The sequence below is a fragment of the Podarcis melisellensis genome (genome assembly GCF_964234715.1).
Source record: "Podarcis melisellensis genome assembly, chromosome: 10".
Taxonomy (NCBI): Eukaryota; Metazoa; Chordata; class Lepidosauria; order Squamata; family Lacertidae; genus Podarcis; species Podarcis melisellensis.
In genome coordinates, this window is record NC_138542.1 from 19,105,486 (window position 1) to 19,128,805 (window position 23,320).

Genomic DNA, 23,320 nt, shown 5'->3' on the forward strand with positions numbered 1-23,320 from the left:
AAATTTCCAGCATACAGGACCGGCCCTAACAATTGACAGTGTGTAATAGTCACTTCAGCCACCTGATTTGGGGTGTCGTGTATATGCAGTAAATTAGAAGTTACTTTATTTTTGTTTTATTTTTACTTTCAAGAGAGAAAGACACATGCAGGCTTTTCCGCCTCAGGTGTCAAAATAACTTGACCAGCGTTGGGTGCTGTGCTCCACGATGGAGGAAAGAAACAATTTGCTGCTTTGGCTCAGGCAGCAAAATATCTTAGACTGGCCTTGCTGCTGCTCATGGGAATCTTGCTAACTGGAGTGAGGCGATAACATGAAAGGGTGAAGGAAATGCCAGTGTGTTCCTCAGTCTGACTTTAATATGGGTTAAGAAGCTTTTATAAGAGAAATTGGATACTAAATACATATGTATTGTTTTGCAGGATGTTTTGGGGGTGAGGGAAATAATTTATAAGCTTCAAAATGACTCTAATTCTCAGAAGCCGTGAGCCAAATGTATAGTTTTGGAAGTTTTGGATGTAGCTATTGGAAAATAGTGGACAGTAGAAGCCCATGAGAATTCCAATCGATATTTTCAACAGAATTGAAGGCCATGCGTATTAAATATAAATATAAATCCCCTCTGCAGTGCCTCAGAAACCTCAGCCCATGTTTGCAGAATTTCTAGAGTAGCTTTCAAAACGTCCATTTCTTCAGCACAGGAGTTAAAGAATTACTCTCATCCTTCCGAGGGACTGAGGCGTGCACAGCTAACTAGTAAGAGAATATGCCTTCTCCAGTTCATATCTTATTAGCGGAGTTTGAGAAGGGGTTTCAGAAATCTGCAGCATGAGAGTGAGATGATTTGCTGAGGTAAAAACAATCTGAGACAGAGGGAGGGAGGAAGAAAGCTGTCCACAGAGGAGCCATGGGAAGGCAATGGAAGAGTAAGCAACAGTGTTTTGATTTTTACCTTCATCCACCTCGCAACCTGCAGTGGATCTCTGCAGCTGACTAAGCAGCAATAACCTGAAGGCCTTTAGCTGCATCCAACCAAGTCACAAGCCTGAGAGACGGATGACCTAATTTCCCACTGATTGTCAGGTTGAGGGGAAAGAATCTGGGTATTATCTGTTGTATAAGGTTTATACTGCTGAGAAGTTAACTTAAGGATGTTCATAGAAGGAAAGTTTCTCATTTGCTCCTCATCCCACCCGCCAATCACTGCGCAGTCGCTTGCAACCCCAAACATGAAGAATATTGCAGTAGTTTTCCTAATATAATACTAGAAGTTCTGTTTTGTAATATTCTTTTCACATTGCAGTACCTGTTCCATTATGGAATTGTGGCTTTCTGTCCAATAGACTGGGATGTCAAGCTAAATTTCATCCCCTCCAGTGAGTAGTAGTAGTAGTAGTAGTAATTAATTTATACCTCACCCATCTGGCTGGTTACCCCAGCCACTCTGTGGCCTGCCCACTTTGGGTGGCTCCCAACAGATTAAAAAGGTAAACAGACCCCTGAGCGTTAGGTCCAGTCGTGGCCGACTCTGAGGTTGCGGCGCTCATCTGGCTTTATTGGCCGAGGGAGCCGGCGTACAGCTTCCGGGTCATGTGGCCAGCATGACTAAGCCGCTTCTGGTGAACCAGAGCAGCGCACGGAAACGCCGTTTACCTTCCTGCCAGAGTGGTACCTATTTATCTACTTGCACTTTGACATGCTTTCAAAATGCTAGGTTGGCAGGAGCTGGGACCGAGCAATTGGAGCTCACCCCGTAGCGGGGATTTGAACTGCTGACTTTCTGATCAGCAAGTCCTAGGCTCTGTGGTTTAACCCACAGCACCATCCACGTCCCTCCCAACAGATTAAAAACAGAATAAAACATCAAACATTTAAAACTTCCCTGAGCAGGGCTACCTTCAGAAAATTTGTTTTCCTTCATTTGCAAGGAATCGTACAAAACAAAGTGGCACTAATAAAGAAAAGTTCCAGGGTGGCAACAGAAATCAAATTAAAAAATGCTTTTGCAGTTCATCAAAACTATCCAGCAATATCAAGTTATAGGAAAACTGGTGCTATTAACAATAAGCCTTCTAGTTGGTTAATTGGTTCGGCAACTTCCATGCACATGACATGTGATGCTAATTATTTCCCCCAAGAGTTAAATGAACACTATTCAGAGTCAGCTGCAGGAGAGCTGAGATTCAGGTGAGGGTCAGATGCCTTGTCAATCCCAGCAGGTATATTAGAGGACGACCCTGTGGCCTGCCCACCATTCTCCTAAAGAAGAGAAGCATAGCATGGAAGATTTGTGTATAGTATGCAGATCTGAAAGGACCACAAACCACCCAAAAGGTATGCTGAAGGGTTTGGTAAAACAGTCATAGCAGATACAGCTGTTGTTAGTAACTCAGAGAAGGTTTGGGAACCTTCAAGCTTCCAAGAGATCCAAAGTTTAACCTCGGAGGATGCTGAGCCACGGTTAAATGCCATGAAGGCTGAACTTGATTCCTTAGAGAGGAATAAGACATGGGAACTAGTTCCAGGCCTGCCCAGGCCACAAAAGATTTACAAAGTTATTTCAAAAGTTTTTCAATGTTAATTTTATGCACTTATTAAAATCACCATGGTATTTAACAATAATATCTTATGCCCTTTATAGAAGAAATTGTGATTTGTAGAACTTTAAATATCCATCATCCTTGGCGTCATTCAATTTTGCTTATAACACTCTTCCATTTGCGTGGACAGGCGGAGTCCCCAGATCCCAAGCGGTCCCCTCCCCCTGTCATGTGGAATAACGACTCAAGACAACGTGCTATGGGATTAAATCGGCCACAACTTTATTAAATTTCAAATGTGGGTAGACCTTGGCTCAGGCATTGGGCGTTCTCCCTCCCCAGTCCCCAGCCGGGGACCTGGGGAGCACCAGGGTTATCCAGTGTTTGTGTGGGGGATGGGCCGGCTCTGGAGAACATATGTTCAAGCAGAGATAGCTGCCGCCGCCGCAGGGAAGAACAATGACGACCTTTCGGCGTACGGTCAAAGCCTCCCTTCAGAAACCCCTTTAACGGGGAACCCTGGTATCACCACTGCAAGAGGAAGATGGACAAAAGGATTCCGCCCAAGGCCTGATACCACCAAAGTTGTGACGTTTTGCTACGGGAAAAGCGAAACCTGCCAATGCAGGGAAATTTCTTTCCGGCCCTTTGACAGCAACCTTAACGTAGCAGCGCCCGCATACCTGTAAGAAAAGTTAACCTGCAAAACCTGTGAAGAAAAGTTAACCTTCAAAATAAGGCATTAACTGAGGGTGGGTAGGGTGGGAGAAGCTCTGGAGCCAAGTGAGGATTCCCAGGTAAGATCCTCCCTCTATTGTGTGGGCAGGTAGTCCCTCCCCCACCTGGCCTGATCTCCTTGGCAACGCTTCCCCCAGGTGGGATTGGACAACTGACTGGGGTAGGTGGAGACCTCCAGGTATCCCACCTGAGGGAAGGCAAAACCAAGCCTATGCTGATGGAGCCACTCCAAATCCAGGGGCTGCGCGTGTCCATGCAAAGGTCGCCCCCCCCCATTTTATGCGGGGAGCAGTCATTTCTTCTAGTTGTGAGGGTGGGGGTGGGGAAGGGCCTCACAAGTGGAGTAGCCTAGGCCTCTCTTCATCTAAATCCCTTCATCTGAAGCCCTAAACGGCCTCGGCCCAGTATACCTGAAGGAGCGTCTCCACCTCCATCGTTCAGCCCGGACACTGAGATCCAGCGCCGAGGGCCTTCTGGCGGTTCCCTCATTGCGAGAAGCAAAGCTACAGGGAACCAGGCAGAGGGCCTTCTTGGTAGTGGTGCCCGCCCTGTGGAATGCCCTCCCATCAGATGTCAAAGAGATAAACAACTACCTGACATTCAGAAGACATCTTAAGGCAGCCCTGTTCAGGGAAGCTTTTAATGTGTGACATCTTAGTGTATTTTTGGTCTTTGTGGAAGCTGCCCAGAGGGGTTGGGGAAACCCAGCCAGATGGGCGGGGTACAAATTATTATTATTATTATTATTATTATTATTATTATTATTTTATTATTATTATCCAGCCCTGCTTGTAACCTCACATCTCGCAGGGTGGACACAACAACAAACAGTCTTCTTCTCTGACCACTCTTCCTTGTTCCACCACGACTTCCTGGGCTCTGAGCATCCTTCCTTTGCAAGTTCCCCAGCTGGTTCCTCCCAGCATTCCTCTGTCCAACCAGTCCATGACATGTGGCATTGGTGCCAATTTCCAGTGAAATCTCACCTAAACCCACCACCCCACAAGAGATGCTTTTATGGGGGCTTCTCAACACAGCAGGGCAATGGTAGGGAGAGACTTCCTATTTAACCTCAGGTGGCGAAACAGGATGTGCTGTCCCTGCTTGAGACTAGCCAGTCATTTCCTGGGTCCAAAGAAGACCTCTTTAAAAACAGCCATAATGTGATCCCCCCTTAAGAGGATCAGGGCAGGAATGCCAGTTCTTTGGAGAAAATCCATGCCATTGGCTGACACCATGTGGTTGGATCATTTAATTCTACCTGCAGCAGGGTGTAAAATTGCCCCTGGTTACATTGCAGGATTAGGTCACTGAGCAAACCTCACCATTATTTATGTGCAAATAAGATTTCTCAAAATCTTGCTTTGCCTTCCTATATAAATTTGTAAAAAGAGATATGTGCTAAAGCACCTGTATGGGCATGTCACAGAGGAGATACAGGTAGAAATTAGGGCTGGGGGAGGAAACAATATTTATGTTCAGTTGTGAAAGATCTTCAAATTTCATCTCTTTGCTGCCCTCTAGTGATTTGACTTTTTGATCGGTTTCTGTATTTCACAATCTTTTGAGATGGCTTTTCTGAGGTAGAGCTGGTGGTACGTTTCACTCTTAACAATAAAAAAGGGGGGGAATTACCTACCCCAGGAGGAGGCCATCAGCTCTGTAGCTGATCTTAGCAGGCCTCCTAATTCAAAGAACAGTAAAGGTAAAGGTACCCCTGGTCGTACGGGCCAGTCTTGACAGACTCTAGGGTTGTGCGCCCATCTCACTCAAGAGGCCGGGAGCCAGCGCTGTCCGGAGACACTTCCGGGTCACGTGGCCAGCGTGACAAAGATGCATCTGGCGAGCCAGAGCCGCACACAGAAATGCTGTTTACCTTCCCGCCAGTAAGCGGTCCCTATTTATCTACTTGCACCCGGGGGTGCTTTCGAACTGCTAGGTTGGCAGGCAAAGAACAGTGGGACAGCCCAAAACAGTGGCTCATACAGCAAGCAGCCTTGTGAAGCCAAGTAATTCTGCTGCATCTTAATATCAGGGGTGATGAATGAGCCGACACATCAGATGCAGCGACACACCTGATTTTACCTGTCTCCACTGCAGGCTGATTGGAAGAAGGCAAGGCGAGGAGTAAATCAGGCAAGGATGCTGTATCCTGAGATGCGGGTGGGTACGTGAGGCTTACCAAAGCATTTAATACAATTTAATTTACATATTCCATGTAGCATAGTAGACTCACTGCTTGCTATAGTGCTCTCATGAAGAAAGAAAGAGAAACTACTGTATTGTTATATGAACTTTTAGCAAGTCTCAAACAATGGCGGCCGGGAGAAACTGATGTGTTTGACTACAAAGGGGATTTCAAATCCATAAGTAGATATCGTGGAGTTACAAAGTTTACTACTTTGCAAGCAATAGTATCTCCCACTGAAACCACTGGGACTTCATTTCTGCTGAAGCATGCGCGATGTTTTTGTGTCCTCAGTAAAAAAACAAACTCTTTACTGGCTGTTTAATTATGAAGCTTGAAATGTATATAATAGATTTCATGCATTGTTATGTTCATAGCTTTAATTGCTTTTAGCAGCTTCACATCTTATTTGTATAATAACTTTCCCCCACGCAGTGTCCTGTTCATGCATGAACCTGTGTCTTGTAAAACAAGCTGCTTACATTTGATTCCCCTTATGCAAACGAGCATTTTCAAACACAAAATAGTTTATAGCTTTGTTTTCCCTTCTCTCTCTAGATAAAATGAAAGCATGCCTCCAGTTATATGGCAACACATCGCTACTTCTCAGTGGGTGCATGCAGACACGCGGTCTACTCAGCTTCCTTCTCTCCTTTGGCTATGAGAGGAGACATGTTGATTGGGGGCCTATACATATTCAGTAAATAAGTAAAAATGAATGAAAAGGTGTTATGTACTGAGCTGAATCCTAGAATAGGATCCAGAATGCAGCAGTCTGATTGGTCCACAATCCAGCGCCGGGTGGAAGTGAATCAGCAACCTGATTGGCCTGCAGGAGCAGCCAATCAGGTTCCAGGATTAAGTGAATCAGCCACCTGATTGGCCTGCAGCAGCCAATCAGGTTTCTGGAGGAGGTGAATCCACAACCTGATTGGCCTACAGGAGCAGTCCGGAATTAGCCAATCACGCGGGGCCCATTGTGTAAATTAATGTATATATAGCTAGACGTTTTGGGGAAAGATTAATTCATTACTACTATGAGCTGAATAAAGAGCTTGAAATTCACACTCGACTCTGAGTATATTTCAAAAGTGCTTTGAATTCCATTGATTCATAGAATTGGACGGGGCTTCGCAAGTCATTTAATCTGTTTTCCTGCCCCGTGAAGCCAGAGCATTCCCAACAGATATCTCTATACAAGGGAGAGACGCAAAAGTTGTTGAGCTATTTGGGGGTGGGGGAGGCAAAGTTACCACACGCCAGGGTTTTCCCGGGCATTTAACAATTTTTGGAAATTCCGCCCAAACACTGTTTCCAGTGGACAAATCCCAGATATGTCCAGGAAATTCTGGGCGTATGACATCCCTAAAAGTGGTCAATTACTATCAAGACATTTCTCTTTCTGTAACAAGTCCTGCTTGGAGAGAAGCATTCCCATAATTTAGTAAATTAAACACACACATACACCACACACACAGTTTGATGGTGTGTTTATAGTAGTGTCCTAATGCTACCTTGCCAATTGCATGCTTCCACCAATTCATCAAGTAATTATTTGTTCTTTTTACAGCATCAGTCAATCACATCCCCGTCGAATACTCAAGCTGACTTGCAACCAAGCAGCCTAATGATTGTAATGTCACAATTAAGCTTGAGTTAATTAATCCCCCAATTAGGCTGATGATAGTTTGCAGCCCCAATTTATACAGGGGCTTGAAAAGACATGGCCCCACCCCAAAGGATGGGGATATTCATAATGAATTTGCTGGATCATAAAACTGTTCATCTTTTCCCTCTTTGTTAGATCAATATTTATTTCGCGGTTAATAAAAGTCTTTGTAATATTGCACAAAGAATCATGGCAGCTATAGAACAGAGCAGGGGGAAAGAGCTGAGTGATGATACATCTTCCTGTTTTAATACTGGTAATATTATAATTCCTGAAAATATTAAACCATCTGGCATTGTTTAGATGTAAGGATTTAACTTTTTCCAGTTTTTCAAAAGTGCCTCAAACACAAGACAAATGAAATGAAACCCTTTTCCTGTCTTGGACAAGGAGTTAATCCTATTGAACGCAATGCAGCTTGCTTTTGATTAGACATGTTGAGGGTTGCAGTATATCCCACTTAGACTGCAACACGGGGAAATATTTTTTTCCCCTATTATGTTTTTACTGTAATTTTACTGGTGTTAGCTGCCCTGAGCCCAGCTCTGGCCAGGGAGGGAGGGGTATTATTATTAATAATAATAATAATTAATTTGCTTGCTTCTCTGGGACAATAACACACATATAATTACAGTGGCTTGGATCCTAAGAAAAATTAACTTAAGGTTTACAAAAGGAATGTTTTCTGCCCCCTCCCTCTGGCTGGAGGTCCAAATTTGCGGGGAGATATGGCTGCCCACCTGTCAATCACCTGGTGTCACTATGACATCAGCTAATGCTTCACTTTAAAACCCTGGTTTTCATGTCCTGAAAGCACGCTGTGGCTCTGTTTAAAAGCCCCTTGAGCAACAGCCCCACACTGCTCTTTAAATCTCCAAATCCCAGAGGTTCAAAGAACAGAACAGGGCTGTTTGCCAAAGGGCTTTTAAACAGCCCCATCTTGGAGCATCCAGTTTTTGGAGGTTCTGTCTCCCATTTTAACGGCAGTTTCAGTGGAGACTACTTCTCCCTCCTGGACCAAGGCATAGTCTCTCCACCCATCAGCTGCTCCAGCAAGCAAATAATCAGGAGATCACTTTAAGCGCTCAAGTGTTGCTTTGAAGCCCCTGCTTACCTGCCCCAGGTACAATGGGTGGGCATGGCTTGCCCAAAACTGCCTTGTAGGACAAATGGGGAGGCCCTGCACTACACCCTATCCAAGTTGTTCAGGAGGCTTTTTAGGGGCACAGGTGACTACAGGGGAAATGTGAAGGCAGGGAACTTTCCTTCCACAAACTTCCTTAGGGTTGCAATCTTCTGCCCACTTACTTGAGAGCCCAGATGGTCCGAGCAGCTGATTCTGTCCTGCTTCAGTCTTGTTAGCACTCAATCAAAGGTCTGTTCCACCCCATTTTTTGCAGATATTTTAAAAGAACACACTCAAAACCCACGTTTAAAATTCTACACATTTTTATGCACTTTTTTTTACTGTAAAATATGTAGTTTTCAACACTTTTTTCCTATAAAATGCACTTTTTAGGCAACTTTGCATAAAAATCCATTGTTCACACTTTTATGCACCAAAACAGCGCTGCAAAATCCAGAGACTTGTGTGATCCTATGGGAAGTTGCATTTCGGTCCACAAAAAAAGTTTAGAAACATTGGATCAGGTTGGTCTGCTGCAAAAATTCAGATCAAGCACCTTCTTCCCTTAGCCTGGGACTAGTCTGGGACTTTTGCACAGACACGTATAGGATCATGCTGCAAGTTCTGTTGTATTAGGATCTAAGTCCATATCAACATATTCGTGTCAAACTGGCATTGTGAGGGAATTGAAAGGGTAATGGATCACTCAGAAGCCCCCTCCCCCCCCAAAAAAATTGTGCCAATGTGGACAGCTGGTCTATACATTTCACCAGGCCATCTGAAATGGTTTCAGCTGAAAAACAATGGGCAATGACTTGTTGTGTTGATCACCTCTATCACATTAATAGTTTTGTGACACTGTCAGACATTTCTGCAAGCCAATGGTGTTCTTGGTATCTTTTAATCTCTCCATATGATACAGCTGATCTATGTAAGGAAGTTTTTATCTTGCTCAATATTTGCATGTTGCTTCGGAGGTAAAAATTTTAATTCCTCAGATGTGACAGATCTCTGAGGGACTCACTGCAATTTGACTCTTAGAACAGAAGTCTCAGGCATTAAAAAGATTAAAGAAGTCAAATTTATCACAACTACTATTCCAGATGGGAGTAAATTGGCAGAATCTCCTGGTTGGCTGCCCGTAGTCTTCATTCCCCTGCAATCAGCACCTTCAAACCCTTGGTAACAATGGCAGGCGAATTTCTCTGCCATTATTTGAAGGTCAACAGGCGATGCTTCCCCTCTCACAGTAAAGCCCAGGCCGCCTGACGCTTCTATTTGGAAGTTCTGAGGATTTAAATGGAGGTAATCTAAGGCTTTCCAGTTCCTTCGAACACACCTCCCATTGTTGTGACAAAGATGCCAGCTGCACACCTCGGCCGCTTTGGTTACGTTGACGATGTAGAAGCCCAACTCGGAAGCAACGAATTGTTTCACCTTTGTGCAGTTGACCTGGACGGAGCAAAAAGAAAAATAAGAGGTTGCAAAATTGTGTGAAGGCATGCCCTTTTCAATTAACATCAATTCAGCATAGTATAAAGGTAAAGGGACCCCTGACCATTAGGTCCAGTTGTGGCCGACTCTGGGGTTGCGGCGCTCATCTCGCTTCATTGGCTGAGGGAGCCGGCGTACAGCTTCCGGGTCATGTGGCCAGCATGTGGCCAAGCTGCTTCTGGTGAACCAGAGCAGTGCACGGAAACGCCGTTTACCTTCCCGCCGGAGCGGTACCTATTTATCTACTTGCACTTTGATGTGCTTTCAAGCTGCTAGGTTGGCAGGAGCTGGGACAGAGCAATGGGAGCTCACCCCGTCACGGGGATTTGAACCGCCGACCTTCTGATCGGCAAGCCCTAGGCTCAGTGGTTTAACCCACAGCGCCAGCCTCAGCATAGTATAATGGTGCCTATATTGCATGACACCTCAAAAGTCCATGAGTTCCGTAGGAACGTTACAATTTCTAACAATGCCTTTCCAGATGAATTTGACGTTTCTCCTGCCAATTGGATGCTCTTACATAAGGTCCTTATTCCTTAGCCGCTGAGGAGAAAAAATGATTTTGGCAGGCAAGGCTTGGCATTAAAGGGTGACGAAAGCTGCAGAAGATGGAAGTCTAGTTGTGAACATTATGAATAGTGCAGAATAAAACACAGCAGGGGGGGTGAGGACTGCTGAATGCAACACTGCTGAATGACAAGCTGCACTTGTTTAAATTATCTCATCTACTCAGGTATAAAAACTATAGGAGCCTTATGTTTTACAGTAGTACCTCGAGTTAAGAACTTAATTCGTTCTGGAGGTCTGTACTCATCCTGAAGCAAAGTTCTTAACCCGAGGTACTATTTCTGGGTTAGCGGAGTCTGTAACCTGAAGTGTCTGTAACCTGAAGCGCCTATAACCCGAGGTATCACTGTAAGCTCAGGTCTTATGATATTGAGCCTTAGAATTGGCAGGGGGGGTCCTATTGTGATGCCACCACTAATTGCTGGCCAGATGGCATTGATCACTGGAGCCAACTATAGTAAGGTTACCAGACTTCCCCGTTTCCCAGGGACAGTCCCCGGATTTACAAATCAGTCCCTGACAAAATCCATCCCTTTCAAAGTTGAAGTGCCCCCGGATTCATTGAAAAAAATCTGGTAACCTTAAACTATAGGGGGTCCTTGGGGCACAAGCAGCCACAAAATTTTTGTTGTGGGTGCTCAGCACCCATGGTAAAGGTAAAGGGACCCCTGACCATTAGGTCCAGTCATGACCTGGGGTTGCGGCGCTCATCTCGCTTTATCAGCCGAGGGAGCCGGCGTACAGCTTCCGGGTCATGTGGCCAGCATGACTAAGCTGCTTCTGGTGAAACAGAGAAGAGCACAGAAACACCATTTGCCTTCCCGCTGGAGTGGTACCTATTTATCTACTTGCACTTTGACGTGCTTTCGAACTGCTAGGTTGGCAGGAGCAGGGACCGGGCAACGGGAGCTCACCCCGTCGCAGGGATTCAAACCACCGACCTTCAAATCAGCAAGTTTTGAACGTCCAATGCGGTCATTCCTTATTGTTTCTAGGGTGCCTACACCAATCAGAAGGTGTGCCTTGGTTTTTGAACATTTTGGAAGTCAAACGGACTTCCAGAACGGATTAAGTTTGGTGCTTTTGTTTTTGCTATTTATTTTGCGTTTTTGTTTTGAGGCTTCTCCGGTTAATTTGTTTTTGTGACTGTGTGGAACCCAGTTCAGCTACTGATTGATTGATCGATTGATTGATTGATTGTGTGACTGCGGAAATGGATAAAAGCCCCCCATCCAAACAATGACTATCATTAGTGCAGGGAATAAAAAAAATAAATTTTTCATTTTCATCATCTACAATACTGTCTTATTTATTTTATAGTGCAGTACATTGATTATTGCTTTCATTTTATGGATCAATGGTCTTATTAGATAGTAAAATTCATGTTAAATTGCTGTTTTAGGGGTAGTTTTTAAAAGTCTTGAACGGATTGATTCATTTTGCAGTACTTTCTATGGGAAAGCGCACCTTGGTTTTGGAACACTTTGGTTTTGGAACAGACTTCCAGAACGGATTAAGTTTGAGAACCAAGGTACCACTGTACAGTACTGCTGATGACCTGCTTTGTTGACTATAAGAAGAAAGTTGCCTTCTCTTACTTCAAGTATCTGTCCATCTGGGCAAAAAGACATGTCAATTCTTAAACAGACAGTTATTCAAAACTTAGATCCAGATCCTAGACTCAGCCACTCTCTCCTTCCTATCAGTGACCCATGAACACATTCCATATGCTATTGACAGGCTAGCTATGGATGAGTTGTCAGATAAACTGCACCTCAAAAGATAAATAAAATAAAATAAAATAAAATAAAATGGCATACAATAGAAATTCTGTCTATTAGATTAAATAATATCCTCAAGGAAGAACCAAGGCATGGGTTTACCTCAGATGACGTTAAATTCATGTCTCCCCAAATAACAATTCCCGCAGCTCCTAAGGCAGCACTTTCTCCAATGGTGCTAACAAGATCTTGCTATATTGGAAACAGAAGGAAACATCATCAGTGTCTATTACTGTCTATTCGCAACAAATTTTGCTAAAGATGGGAAAACAGTTAATTAAAAAATTGATATATGGGCCCTGTGGACAAGGGGCTACTCTTCAAGGAACTAGTCTACAGCCTAGTACAGTGGTGCCCCACAAGACGAACGCCTCGCAAGACGGAAAACCCACTAGATGAAAGGGTTTTCTGTTTTGGAGGCACTTCGCAAAATGAATTTCCCTATGGGCTTCCTTCGCAAGACGAAAGCCCATAGGGAAATCTCCGGGACAGCCGGGAAGCACAGCGCTTCTTCCCCACTGTCCTCGGACCTCCTCCGAAGGCTGGCGGTGGGGCGGAGAGCCCTCCTCCCCCCGCCAGGCTTCGGAAGGCTGCTCCGAAGGCTGGCGGCGGGAGGAGGGTTTTGCTTCCCACTGCCAACATTCAGAATGCTGTTCTGAATGTTGGCGGTGGGGAGGAAAAACCCTCCTCCCACCGCAAGCCCTGGGAACAGAGGAGAAGCGCTGCGCGCCTTCCCCTCTGTTCCCGTACCTGTCCGAGGCTGGCGGTGGGGCGGAGAGACCTCCTCCCACCGTCAGCCTTTGGAAGGCTGCTCCGAAGGCTGGCGGCAGGAGGAGGTTTCTCCGCCCCACCGGCAGCCTTCGGATGGCTGTCCTGAAGACTTGCAGTGGGAGGAGGGTTTTCCTTCCCACCGCCAACATTCAGAATGCTGTTCTGAATGTTGGCGGTGGGGAGGAAAAACCCTCCTCCCACCACAAGCCCCGGGAACAGAGGAGAAGCGCTGTGCGCCTTCCCCTCTGTTCCCGTACCTGTGCTGAAGGCTTGCGGTGGGGAGCAAAGCCCTTCTCCGCACCGCCAGCCTGGCAAGTGGTCTCCATAGGAACGCATTAATTGATTTTTAATGCATTCCTATGGAGAACCGTGCTTCGCAAGAAGAAAAACTCACAAGAAGAAAAAACTTGCGGAACGAATTAATTTCATCTTGCGAGGCACCAATGTAGTAGGTTTACTTGTCTCTTTCAAAAATCAAAGAAAATCATAATCCAAGTATTATGAGCTAACGCATAGGCCTTCTTTTTTAGAATTGTAAAACTGGAATAATGAGTTAGTTGGGTTCCCCCTTGTATTTCTGTATTCTGGGGTCACATTTCCCATAATGCAGCAGGAGGCCTGTTGTTGTATTGGAAGGTCTTGGGGCGAACTGCAACACTCAAAATCTTCACTTCTTCCTGGAATTACCTTAAATATAGCAAACGAAGGCCTATAATAGGCTCTTCTCATCTATTACCCCAGCGTAGTGAAAACATCAGTTTGAAAAACAATTTGTAATCATCTAAATACTCTGGAGAAGAGTGCAAAATGAAGTTTGTTAACACAGTCAACTCAAATAAATGTTTATGCGCCCAAGTCTAATGCACTAAGCCTTTCTGTGAAATGTGAAATAATGCTTAGCATATATATATATATATATATATATATATATATATATATATATATTCCTGAACATATAAAGCAGTTCGCAGGTGTTTTTTTCTGTTTGTTTGTTTTACAAAAGCCAGTACAGTGGTACCTCAAGTTACAAATGCCTCAGGTTACAAATGCTTCAGGCTACAAACTCTGCTCAGCTGGGAGAGTTACCTTGAGTTGAGAACTTTGCCCCAGGATGAGAACAGAAATCATCTGCCGGCGGCCCAACGGCAGCAAGAGGCCCCATTAGCAAAAGCACGCTTCTAGTTAAGAACAGTTTCAGGTTAAGAACGGAGCTCAGGAATGAATTAAGTTTGTAACTAGAGGTACCACTGTATTAAGTAAGCAAAAATTATTATTATACCCCTATTAAAGATGCATGGATAAGGTGGAAAAATAATTTGTTGCTTAGGTCCATCTCTTGATCTCCTAGCTGAGCTAAAATTTGAAGAAAGTTTTCCTAGTTCGGGATTCATTATACTAAACTGGTAAAGGACCCCTGGGTGGTTAAGTCCAGTCAAAGGTGACTATGGGGTTGCAGCACCGAGCCTCTTGGGCTTGCCGATCAGAAGGTCAGTGGTTTGAATCCCTGTGATGGAGTGAACTCCCGTTACTCTGCCCAAGCTCCTGCCAACCTAGCAGTCTGAAAGCATGGGAGCGCAAGTAGATAAATAGGTACCGCTGCAGCGGGAAGGTAAACAGCGTTTCTGTGCACCCTGGTTTCCATCACAGTGTTCCGTTGCACCAGAAGAGGTTTAGTCATGCTGGCCACATGACCCGGAAAACTGTCTGTGGACAAACGCCGGCTCCCTTGGCCTGAAAGCGAGTTGAGTGCTGGAACCCCATAGTTCTTTTGACTGGATTTAACCATCCAGTGATCCTTATTTTACCTTATGCTAAACCAGGTCTAACATAGCAGTTCCTACTTTCCCCCCAAATAGCTTACCTTGGATAGAAATAGCAAAGGTTCGTCCCTATAGTCTAGTCGGGTATATACAAATACTGGGAGAGCATAACCATGTGATGTCATCATGGAAATCCTCATAGATTCGTTCACCCTAAACTGTGAAAAGCGTAAGATATTATCACTGTTTCCGAGGCATTTCTTAATGCCAATGGAAGGATAAAGGGCTGCGCTGCTGTTCCACAGCCACGACAGTTCATTGTTCCTCAAAACCTCATTTTCTGGACAGGAACCACTATAGTTCTGGTCACGGAAATTATAATTGTGGCAGTCAGGATACAAGTAGTATCCCCAAAGGCCCTTGGGCCTACTTTTAATCCCCAACTCAATTGTCTCTTTCATGAACGCCTTAGCACATTGCTCAAAGGAAAGCTTAGCTAGACGCTCAACGGCATTTGCCGAAACATTTTCGTGCATTTCGGAAATTAGTTTTCTCGACTGCCTCCTGTAAATATCCTTTGTATTCCAGTTGCGGTCCCATTGCGGCCTCCAGTGTTCCCAGTCTATGACTGCTAGCCCAGTGAAATTTTTATCAGGAATGTAGTAGTCAATGTCTTGGAGAGCTTTTTCCAGATGCATTTGCAAGCTGAAATTCTGAGGGAGGCCGCCATTGACAGGGATTTCCTGTGGAGTGTACCACGGATAATATCCTAGCCTGTTGACATAAAATATCGTCACGTTCTGCCCTCTCGCTTTGGCAAACGGGCTTCCAGTCACGTGGAACATTTCCAGGTTAATCGTTACGTTGTATCGGATGGAGCAATGATCTGTCGGCGCGTTCCAGGCTGCTACAAAAGGCTTCCTTCGGAAAACAGGTAGCTGAGCTGGCTTCATGGCGAAAGTAGAACTCCACACAAATGTCATATGTATCCAAGTAGTGAAGTGGACCTGCTGGATAATAGCAATATTTGGGTTTTCAATATTGCTGCTGTTACAGGAAAAGATTTGCAAGTGCATCTCCCAACTTTACCAAGTGCAAAGGAAAATAAAATGAGAATTAACAATAACAATAACAATAAATAACTACAAAAACTATCTAAAGCTGAATATAACACCTAAGCCAGAGGTGATCTTTGGATCCCACAGTTTCAGAAATTTTCAGAGAGTATCCTGGCTGATTTGATTGACATCCTATGCTCTTTTAAAATGTGATGGGTTTTTTGGGGGGGTTATTGGGTTGTTTTTATTTTTATTATATATTTTTGTGGTTTTATATTCTGATTTTGTTCTGTGAACCACCCTGAGACCTCCAGGTATACGACGGTATATAAATTCAATTAATAATAGTAATAATTTTACAAAGCAAATCGGCCATTGGCATACCCTCCAACATTTCTCCAATGAAAATAGGGACGTCCTAAGTAAAAATGGGACATTCCAGGATCAAATCAGAAACCAGGATGGCTTCTGTAAACCTGGGACTGTCCCTGGAAAATAGAATACCCCCGAACATTTATCTGAGGAAAATAGGGATGTCATATTCTGTTGTTGTTGTTTGTTGTTGCTGTTATACCCTGTCCATCTAACCGGGTTGCCCCAGCCACTCTAGGCAGCTTCCAACATATATGAAAACATAAATGTTTTTAAAACACAAATAAACAAAATTATTTCTGCCGTGATAACTAGGCACAGGTCTGAGCAAGGTTTTGTCGGGGGTTTTGACCTGCCGCTTTCCCTGGGAAAACCCACTGTTTACCACGGAACTGGTGTCAACCTGCAGAAAACCCAATTGACTATTGTTCCAATTCAGCAGTAAAAAGCGAGTTTCCCCAGTGAAGTTGGCAGGACAAAACAAGAAACCCAAACCCTGCTTGGAACCATGCCTGAAAATCCCAAATCTGGGCCTAGAAATTGCGGCACTTTACTCCACACCAAGTTGTAGCTGTTCAATTTTGCCACTGGATGTCACTGCCAGTCTATTTCATGGGCCATTTAAATAAAACAAAGCTATTTAAGGACAAGTGTTTGGACTTAGATGAATGGGTTTCTGTTAATTTGGGTTCTTACTAAACAGTAATAACATACCAAAGTGGCACGGGAATGCCTCTGTTTAAAAATATATGGCTTTTTTACCACTGGGTTTTGAAACAGAAAACAACCATTTTCAGAACTGCCCCTGGCGAATGACTCTGACCTCTGCTGTTATGTCAGGGTGGAGTAGCAACAAGCAAGTATAACATCATCAGAGCTTTATAAATAGATCAAATTTTTTACCCAGCTGTCAAGAGGAATTGATCTACAACACCCAAAGGAAAATGTAATAATTGAAAGTGATGTCATTTGCCATCTGTGGGATCATAGTGCAGTCTTCCTCCCATTATAAGCTCATAGTCAACTCCATATCTTCTACTTTTTGCTCCGACTGCTATCAGCCCCCTTACATCCATTTCCCCAGATTTCATCACAGGTGATCGATTGCACGGGATAAACTGTAGCTAACTGCAGAGATTTGCTTTGGTCACCCATGGCACTGGGAGGTAATGAATTCTGCTTTGATAGAATAGCGGCTGTAAGATCTCCTAGATCAAATCCAGCAAGAAAAATATACTTTTAAAAGGTGAAGGAGTTCTGAGGAGTTCCTGGGACTGTTGAGCGCTGCTTCCTTAAGAAGCAAACCCAGGAATCCTCATGATGAGACAGGCATCGGGTGTGAAAGGGAATCATTCTTCACTTCTCCAGCAGAAAACTAGATAAAAATCTCCTCAAAGGCCACAGCAATCCTAAATTTAACTGGATTGTTAACCATGGACAATTCTCTGTTAAGCTGCCATAGTTTTGTATGCTTTTATAAAACTATACAGTGGGACCTCGGTTTTCAAGTGTCTTGGAAGCCAAACGATTCGGAACCAGAACGCCGAAAACCCGGAAGTAATTGCTTCCATATTCAAACGTGCCTTGCAAGTCTCCATTTTTTCAATGGATTTTGCCAACCGCCCATTGATCCTCAGTTTTTGGAAATTTCATTTTTTTAAAAAAAAAAATATTTATTAGGGTTTTTACAGAAAAAAAAGAAAACATCCAATAACAATATACAATATTACTTTGTTTAACAAAATTTCATATCCTCTTTGAACTTCCTCACGCCTCCCACTCCCATTTGCATCATTAATAAATTTTGTCCAGCAAATTATCATCTTATTTCCAAATTTTAAAACCGCTTAATTACAATAAAGTTGTTCTCCTGCAAATTTGTTTTTCTTAATCTCTCTTCTCATCAATTCCTGATCTATTTTAGTGATGGCCAATTATTTATAACTAAGCATCTTTTTTAACATTCCGATAAATCATAATATTTTTGTAGATAAATCTTGAATTTCTTCCAGTCTTCTTCCATCCTCTCTTCTCCCAGGTCTCGGATTCTGCCAGTCATCTCCGCCAGTTGCATATAGTCCATCAGTTGCGTCTGCCATTCTTCCAGTGTGGGTAGATCTTGAGTTTTCCAATTCTTAGCGAGTAGTATCCTTGCTGCTGTTGTCGCATACATGAAAAATGTTCTATCTTTCTTTAACACCTTCTGGTCGACAATGCCCAGAAGAAAGGCCTCTGGTTTCTTGGTAAAGGTATACTTAAACACCTTTTTTAACTCATTATATATCATTTCCCAGAAGGCCTTCACCTTAGGGCAAGTCCACCAGAGGTGGTAGAATGTTCCTTCATTTTCCTTACATTTCCAGCATTTATTGTCTGACGAATGGTATATTTTAGCAAGTTTAACTGGGGTCATGTACCATCTGTATATCATTTTCATTACATTTTCTTTCAAAGCATTACATGCAGTAAAGTTCAACCCAGTGGTCCACAACCTTTCCCAATCCTCAAACATAATATTATGCCCGATATCCTGTGCCCATTTTATCATAGCCGATTTAACCGTTTCGTCTTGTGTATTCCATTTCAACAGCAAGTTATACATTCTTGAAAGTACCTTAGTCTTAGGTTCTAACAGTTCTGTTTCCAACTTCGATTTCTCCACCTGGAATCCTAACTTTTTGTCACTTTTAAAAGTTTCCTTAATCTGAGCGTAGTGTAACCAGTCTCGCACTTTATCCTTCATTTTCTCCATACTCTGCAATTTCCAATTATCTCCGTCTTTTTCTAACAGTTCCCAATATTTTGGCCAGTAGGCTTCCATATTGGTTCCTTTTCGGGCCTTAGCTTCCAAAGGTGAAAGCCACCTTGGTGTTTTATTTTCCAGTAAGTCTTTATATTTAGTCCAGACATTAAACACTGCTTTTCTGACAATATGGTTCTTAAAGGCCTTATTGATCTTAACTTTATCATACCACAAATATGCATGCCAACCAAAAGCATTGTTGTAACCTTCAAGATCTAACACATCAGTGTCCTCAAGAAGTAGCCAATCCTTTAGCCAGCAGAAGGCTGCGGCTTCATAGTACAACCTTAAGTCTGGCAGGGCAAAGCCCCCTCTTTCCTTTGCATCTGTTAATATCTTAAACTTAATTCTGGGCTTTTTGCCCTGCCAGACAAATTTGGAAATATCTCTCTGCCACCTCCGGAAACACTCTGCTTTGTCCACAATTTGCAATGTTTGAAACAAAAACAACATCTTTGGCAGCACATTCATCTTAATTGCAGCAATTCGGCCTAATAAAGAAAGCTTCAGCTTTGCCCAACTTTCCAAGTCTCTCTTAATTTCCGACCAACATTTTTCATAATTGTCTTTAAATAGACTCAGATTTTTAGCTGTTATATTTACCCCTAGGTACTTTACCCTTTTCACTAGTGATAATTCTGTTTCTCTCTGAAACCGTTCTGACTCTGTGTCTGTCATATTTTTCCCTAGCACCTTCGTTTTTTGTTTATTTAACTTAAATCCTGCCACCTGACCAAAATCATTTATCAATTGTAATACTCTTTTCGTACTAGATTCTGGCTCCTGCAATGTCAATACTAGGTCATCTGCGAAGGCTTTTAGTTTATATTGTTTCGCTCCGACCTGGATCCCCTGCACCAGCCGGTCCCCTCTAATCAAATCCAAGAGCACCTCCAGAACTGAGATAAATAACAGAGGGGAAATCGGGCAGCCTTGTCGTGTTCCTTTTTCAATTTTAAATTCTTCTGTTACCACATTGTTAACTATCAATTTAGCTTTTTGTTCTGAATATATTGCATCGATCCCATTTTCAAAACCCCGCCCCACTCCCATTTCTTTTAGATTTCCCTTCATAAATTTCCAAGAGATGTTGTCAAAGGCCTTCTCCGCGTCTATAAATATCAGTACTGCTTTAGTGTTTATATCTGTTTGCAAAAGTTCCAAAATGTCAATAATGTTCCTTGTGTTTGCAAACATGTGTCTACCCGGGAGAAAGCCGGCCTGGTCTTTATGAATTACTTCATTTAAAACTCTTTTAAGTCTGCATGGAAATTTCAGAAGTCGAACGATCTTCCACAATGAATTACATTCGAAAACCAAGGTTCCACTGTAAATTGCTTGAGACGTTTTCTGTAGTAAGTGTCAAAAACTGTGGTACCTTGGTTGTCAAATGGCTTTGCTCCCAAACAAATCGGCTCCCGAACACCGCAAACCCGGAAGTAAGTGTTCCGCTTTGCAAACGTTTTTTGGAAGCTGAACATTCGCTGCAGCTTCTGCAGCTAAGTACAGGAAGCTCCTGCAGTCAATTGGAAGCCGTGCCTTGGCTTTCAAAGGGCAAATAACAATAACAGTAGTTGTTGTTTTCTCCACTCATAAATTTTCTAATCTGGTCTTTTCACTGGTATAATGCAGTTCCTAACAGGAAGGAGAAATTGTGCAGCGGCTGTGTATGAATTGTCCTAAAAACAGTAGACCCCCCCCCCAACTATGCTTTTAAGTGTTCTTTAAATTGGTCTTTGAGCAACTGGTTTAAGTCTCTCACAAACTTTGGGGATTTGTTGTTATTGTTTAGTCATTTAGTTGTGTCCGACTCTTCGTGACCCCATGGACCAGGGCACTCCAGGCACTCCTGTCTTGTACTGCCTCCCGCAGTTTGGTCAAATTCATGTTAGTGGCTTCAAGAACACTGTCCAACCATCTCGTCCTCTTTCATCCCCTTCTCCTTGTGCCCTCAATCTTTGTGCATGCACACGAAAGCTCATACCAACAACAAACTTAGTTGGTCTCTATGGTGCTACTGGAAGGATTTTTTGTTTGTTTGTTTTGTTCCAACATCAGGGCCTTTTCCAGGGAGTCTTCTCTTCTTGTGAGGAGATAGGAGGCTTCTCATGGGCATAGAAGGCGCCAAGTTGCGCCCTGCATTGGCTCATCTCCTGGCTCCCTGGCCTCATCGCAACTGGTCCTGCGGCAGAAGTGAGCTTGAAGGAGGGGCAACCAGGGCCAAGGTGACTGGACCAGGAGAGAGGCGGAGACCTTTTGAGAGACAGTGATCAAACACAGACCACTGAATACATAACAGACAGCACTGTTTCAGGGCTGTGAAGGGCAGCCATACTTTCATTGCACTCCAGGAAACTTTGTGAGGACCCCAACCTCATGATATAACACCCCTGGGACACTCTGGACAGTCCTAGCTGCCCCATCGCAAGAAAGGGGCTGGGCAGAGGTGGCCAACCATTTGCAGGAGGTCAAGATCAGAGCCTCCTCTGCCCCTCAAGATTGGGATGGGGAGCTCAGCCCCATCTCAATAGACATGTGGGGGGGCTCAAGACACCTCACCCTTCTAGAGTTGGTGCTTATGTTAGGGGTGAGATCCTGATTTATCAAAAAAAAATGGTGGAATGTTATTGATACCTTTTACCTATGAGCACAAGGGACGTGGCTGGCGCTGTGGGTTAAACCACAAAGCCTAGGACTTGCCGATCAGAAGGTCGGCGGTTCGAATCCCCGCAACGGGGTGAGCACCCGTTCCTCGGTCCCTGCTCCTGCCAACCTAGCAGTTCGAAAGCATGTCATAGTGCAAGTAGATAAATAGGTACTGCTCCGGCAGGAAGGTAAACGGCGTTTCCATGCGCTGCTCTGGTTTGCCAGAAGTAGCTTAGTCATGCTGGCCACATAACCTGGAAACTGTATGCCGGCTCCTCGGCCAATAAAGCGAAATGAGCGCCGCAACCCCAGAGTCGGCCACGACTGGACCTAATGGTCGGGGGTCCCTTTAACTATGAGCACAACAAAGGATCTTGCCGAAATCATCATGTGCTGCTTCGTTTTCCTATCCAAATGTTCCTGTTCATAGCCTGGAATGATGCAACTTCTTATTATCAGTCATCAGTTGTTCACTGCATAATCTTGAGGTGAGTAACTTCTCCCTGTTGTGCTCGAGCCTCAGGGCGCAAGACATTCACTGCAGTGCTATGCCATTAGGGCATTCTGCTCATCCCTTCATTGCATGTGCGGAAAGCTCACGGCATCGCTATGCATTATTCACAGCTAGAAGTAGTTGCGAGAACATTTGTCTTAGCAAGAGGAAGTAATATTAATGTAGCCCAGCATAAAAGGGGGAATAAATGGCAGGTCAGTGTTTGAAAGAATGTGTTGGAACACTATGAAAGTCTGCTTAGTATTTTGTGACTAGGGAAAAATTATAATCATTCCAACATGTGTATGAGAGATTCCCCCCCCAAAATTCTCAAAGGTTAGGTACCAGCTGAACAACTAGACAAATCCAAAGTTATACACTTGAAGTTGATGAAATTATTCAGTAGTTTAATTGGCAGTGATAAAGGTAAAGGGACCCCTGACCGTTAGGTCCAGTCGTGACCGACTCTGGGGTTGCAGCACTCATCTCGCTTTATTGGCCGAGGGAGCTGGCATACAGCTTCCGGGTCATGTGGCCAGCATGACAAAGCCGCTTCTGGCAAACCAGAGCAGCGCACGGAAACACCGTTTAACTTCCCGCCGGAGTGGTACCTATTTATCTACTTGCACTTTGATGTGCTTTCAAACTGCTAGGTTGGCAGGAGCAGGGACCGAGCAATGCGAGCTCACCACGTCACAGGAATTCGAACCGCCGACCTTCTGATCGGCAAGTCCTAGGCTCTGTGGTTTAACCCAAAGCTCTGTGGTTTAACCCGCGTCCCTAATTGGCAGTGATAGGGAATCTCAATTTAATGTGGGTGCTGATTTAATTTCTGCTGCTACATACAGTAAAAGAGTCAGTAAATTGTGCAGTTTTGCATATGTGTGTTTGGTCTTTTCCATGGGTATGGAAACTGGAATACAGCTGAAACTAAGAAGTATTTTCCAAATGCAATGCGGCTTACAGGTTTATCTAAGTGACAGGAGGAACTAAGCAGAACAAAGACTAATCTTCTGCTTAGGGGCGAGGTCTCTAAGGGAATAAGGAATAAGGGCAGAGAGACATTCCAGAGTGTAATAAATGGAGAAGGGGGGGGGTGAACTACAATTAAAAGTACAGATCTAGAAGGAAATAATACCTGTGTGTGTTAGGTGAGCCTATAGTAGCCAAGAAAAACATTGCTAAAGAAGTAGGAGTTCAATAGAAATTAAAGCTACCTATGCATACTTACTTGGGAGAAAGTCCCATTGAGCTCAATACTTCTGAGTAAACCAAAAACACAGCAAACCTTTGAGATTTGCATTTCTATGAATT

At 43.9% G+C, this 23,320-nt stretch overlaps 1 protein-coding gene across 1 annotated transcript; it reads right to left on the bottom strand.

The window, feature by feature from the left end:
- Positions 1-9,281: 9,281 nt before the first annotated feature.
- LOC309379820 (hyaluronidase-4-like) lies at positions 9,282-15,635 on the bottom strand (the record flags this gene model as incomplete). Its single annotated transcript, XM_081929273.1, has 3 exons — positions 14,736-15,635; positions 12,206-12,295; positions 9,282-9,713 (listed from the first exon to the last, which is right to left on the bottom strand). The coding sequence occupies exons 1-3, from the start codon at positions 15,615-15,617 to the stop codon at positions 9,282-9,284; spliced, it is 1,404 nt and encodes a 467-aa protein (XP_081785399.1). The 5' UTR covers positions 15,618-15,635.
- Positions 15,636-23,320: the final 7,685 nt, after the last annotated feature.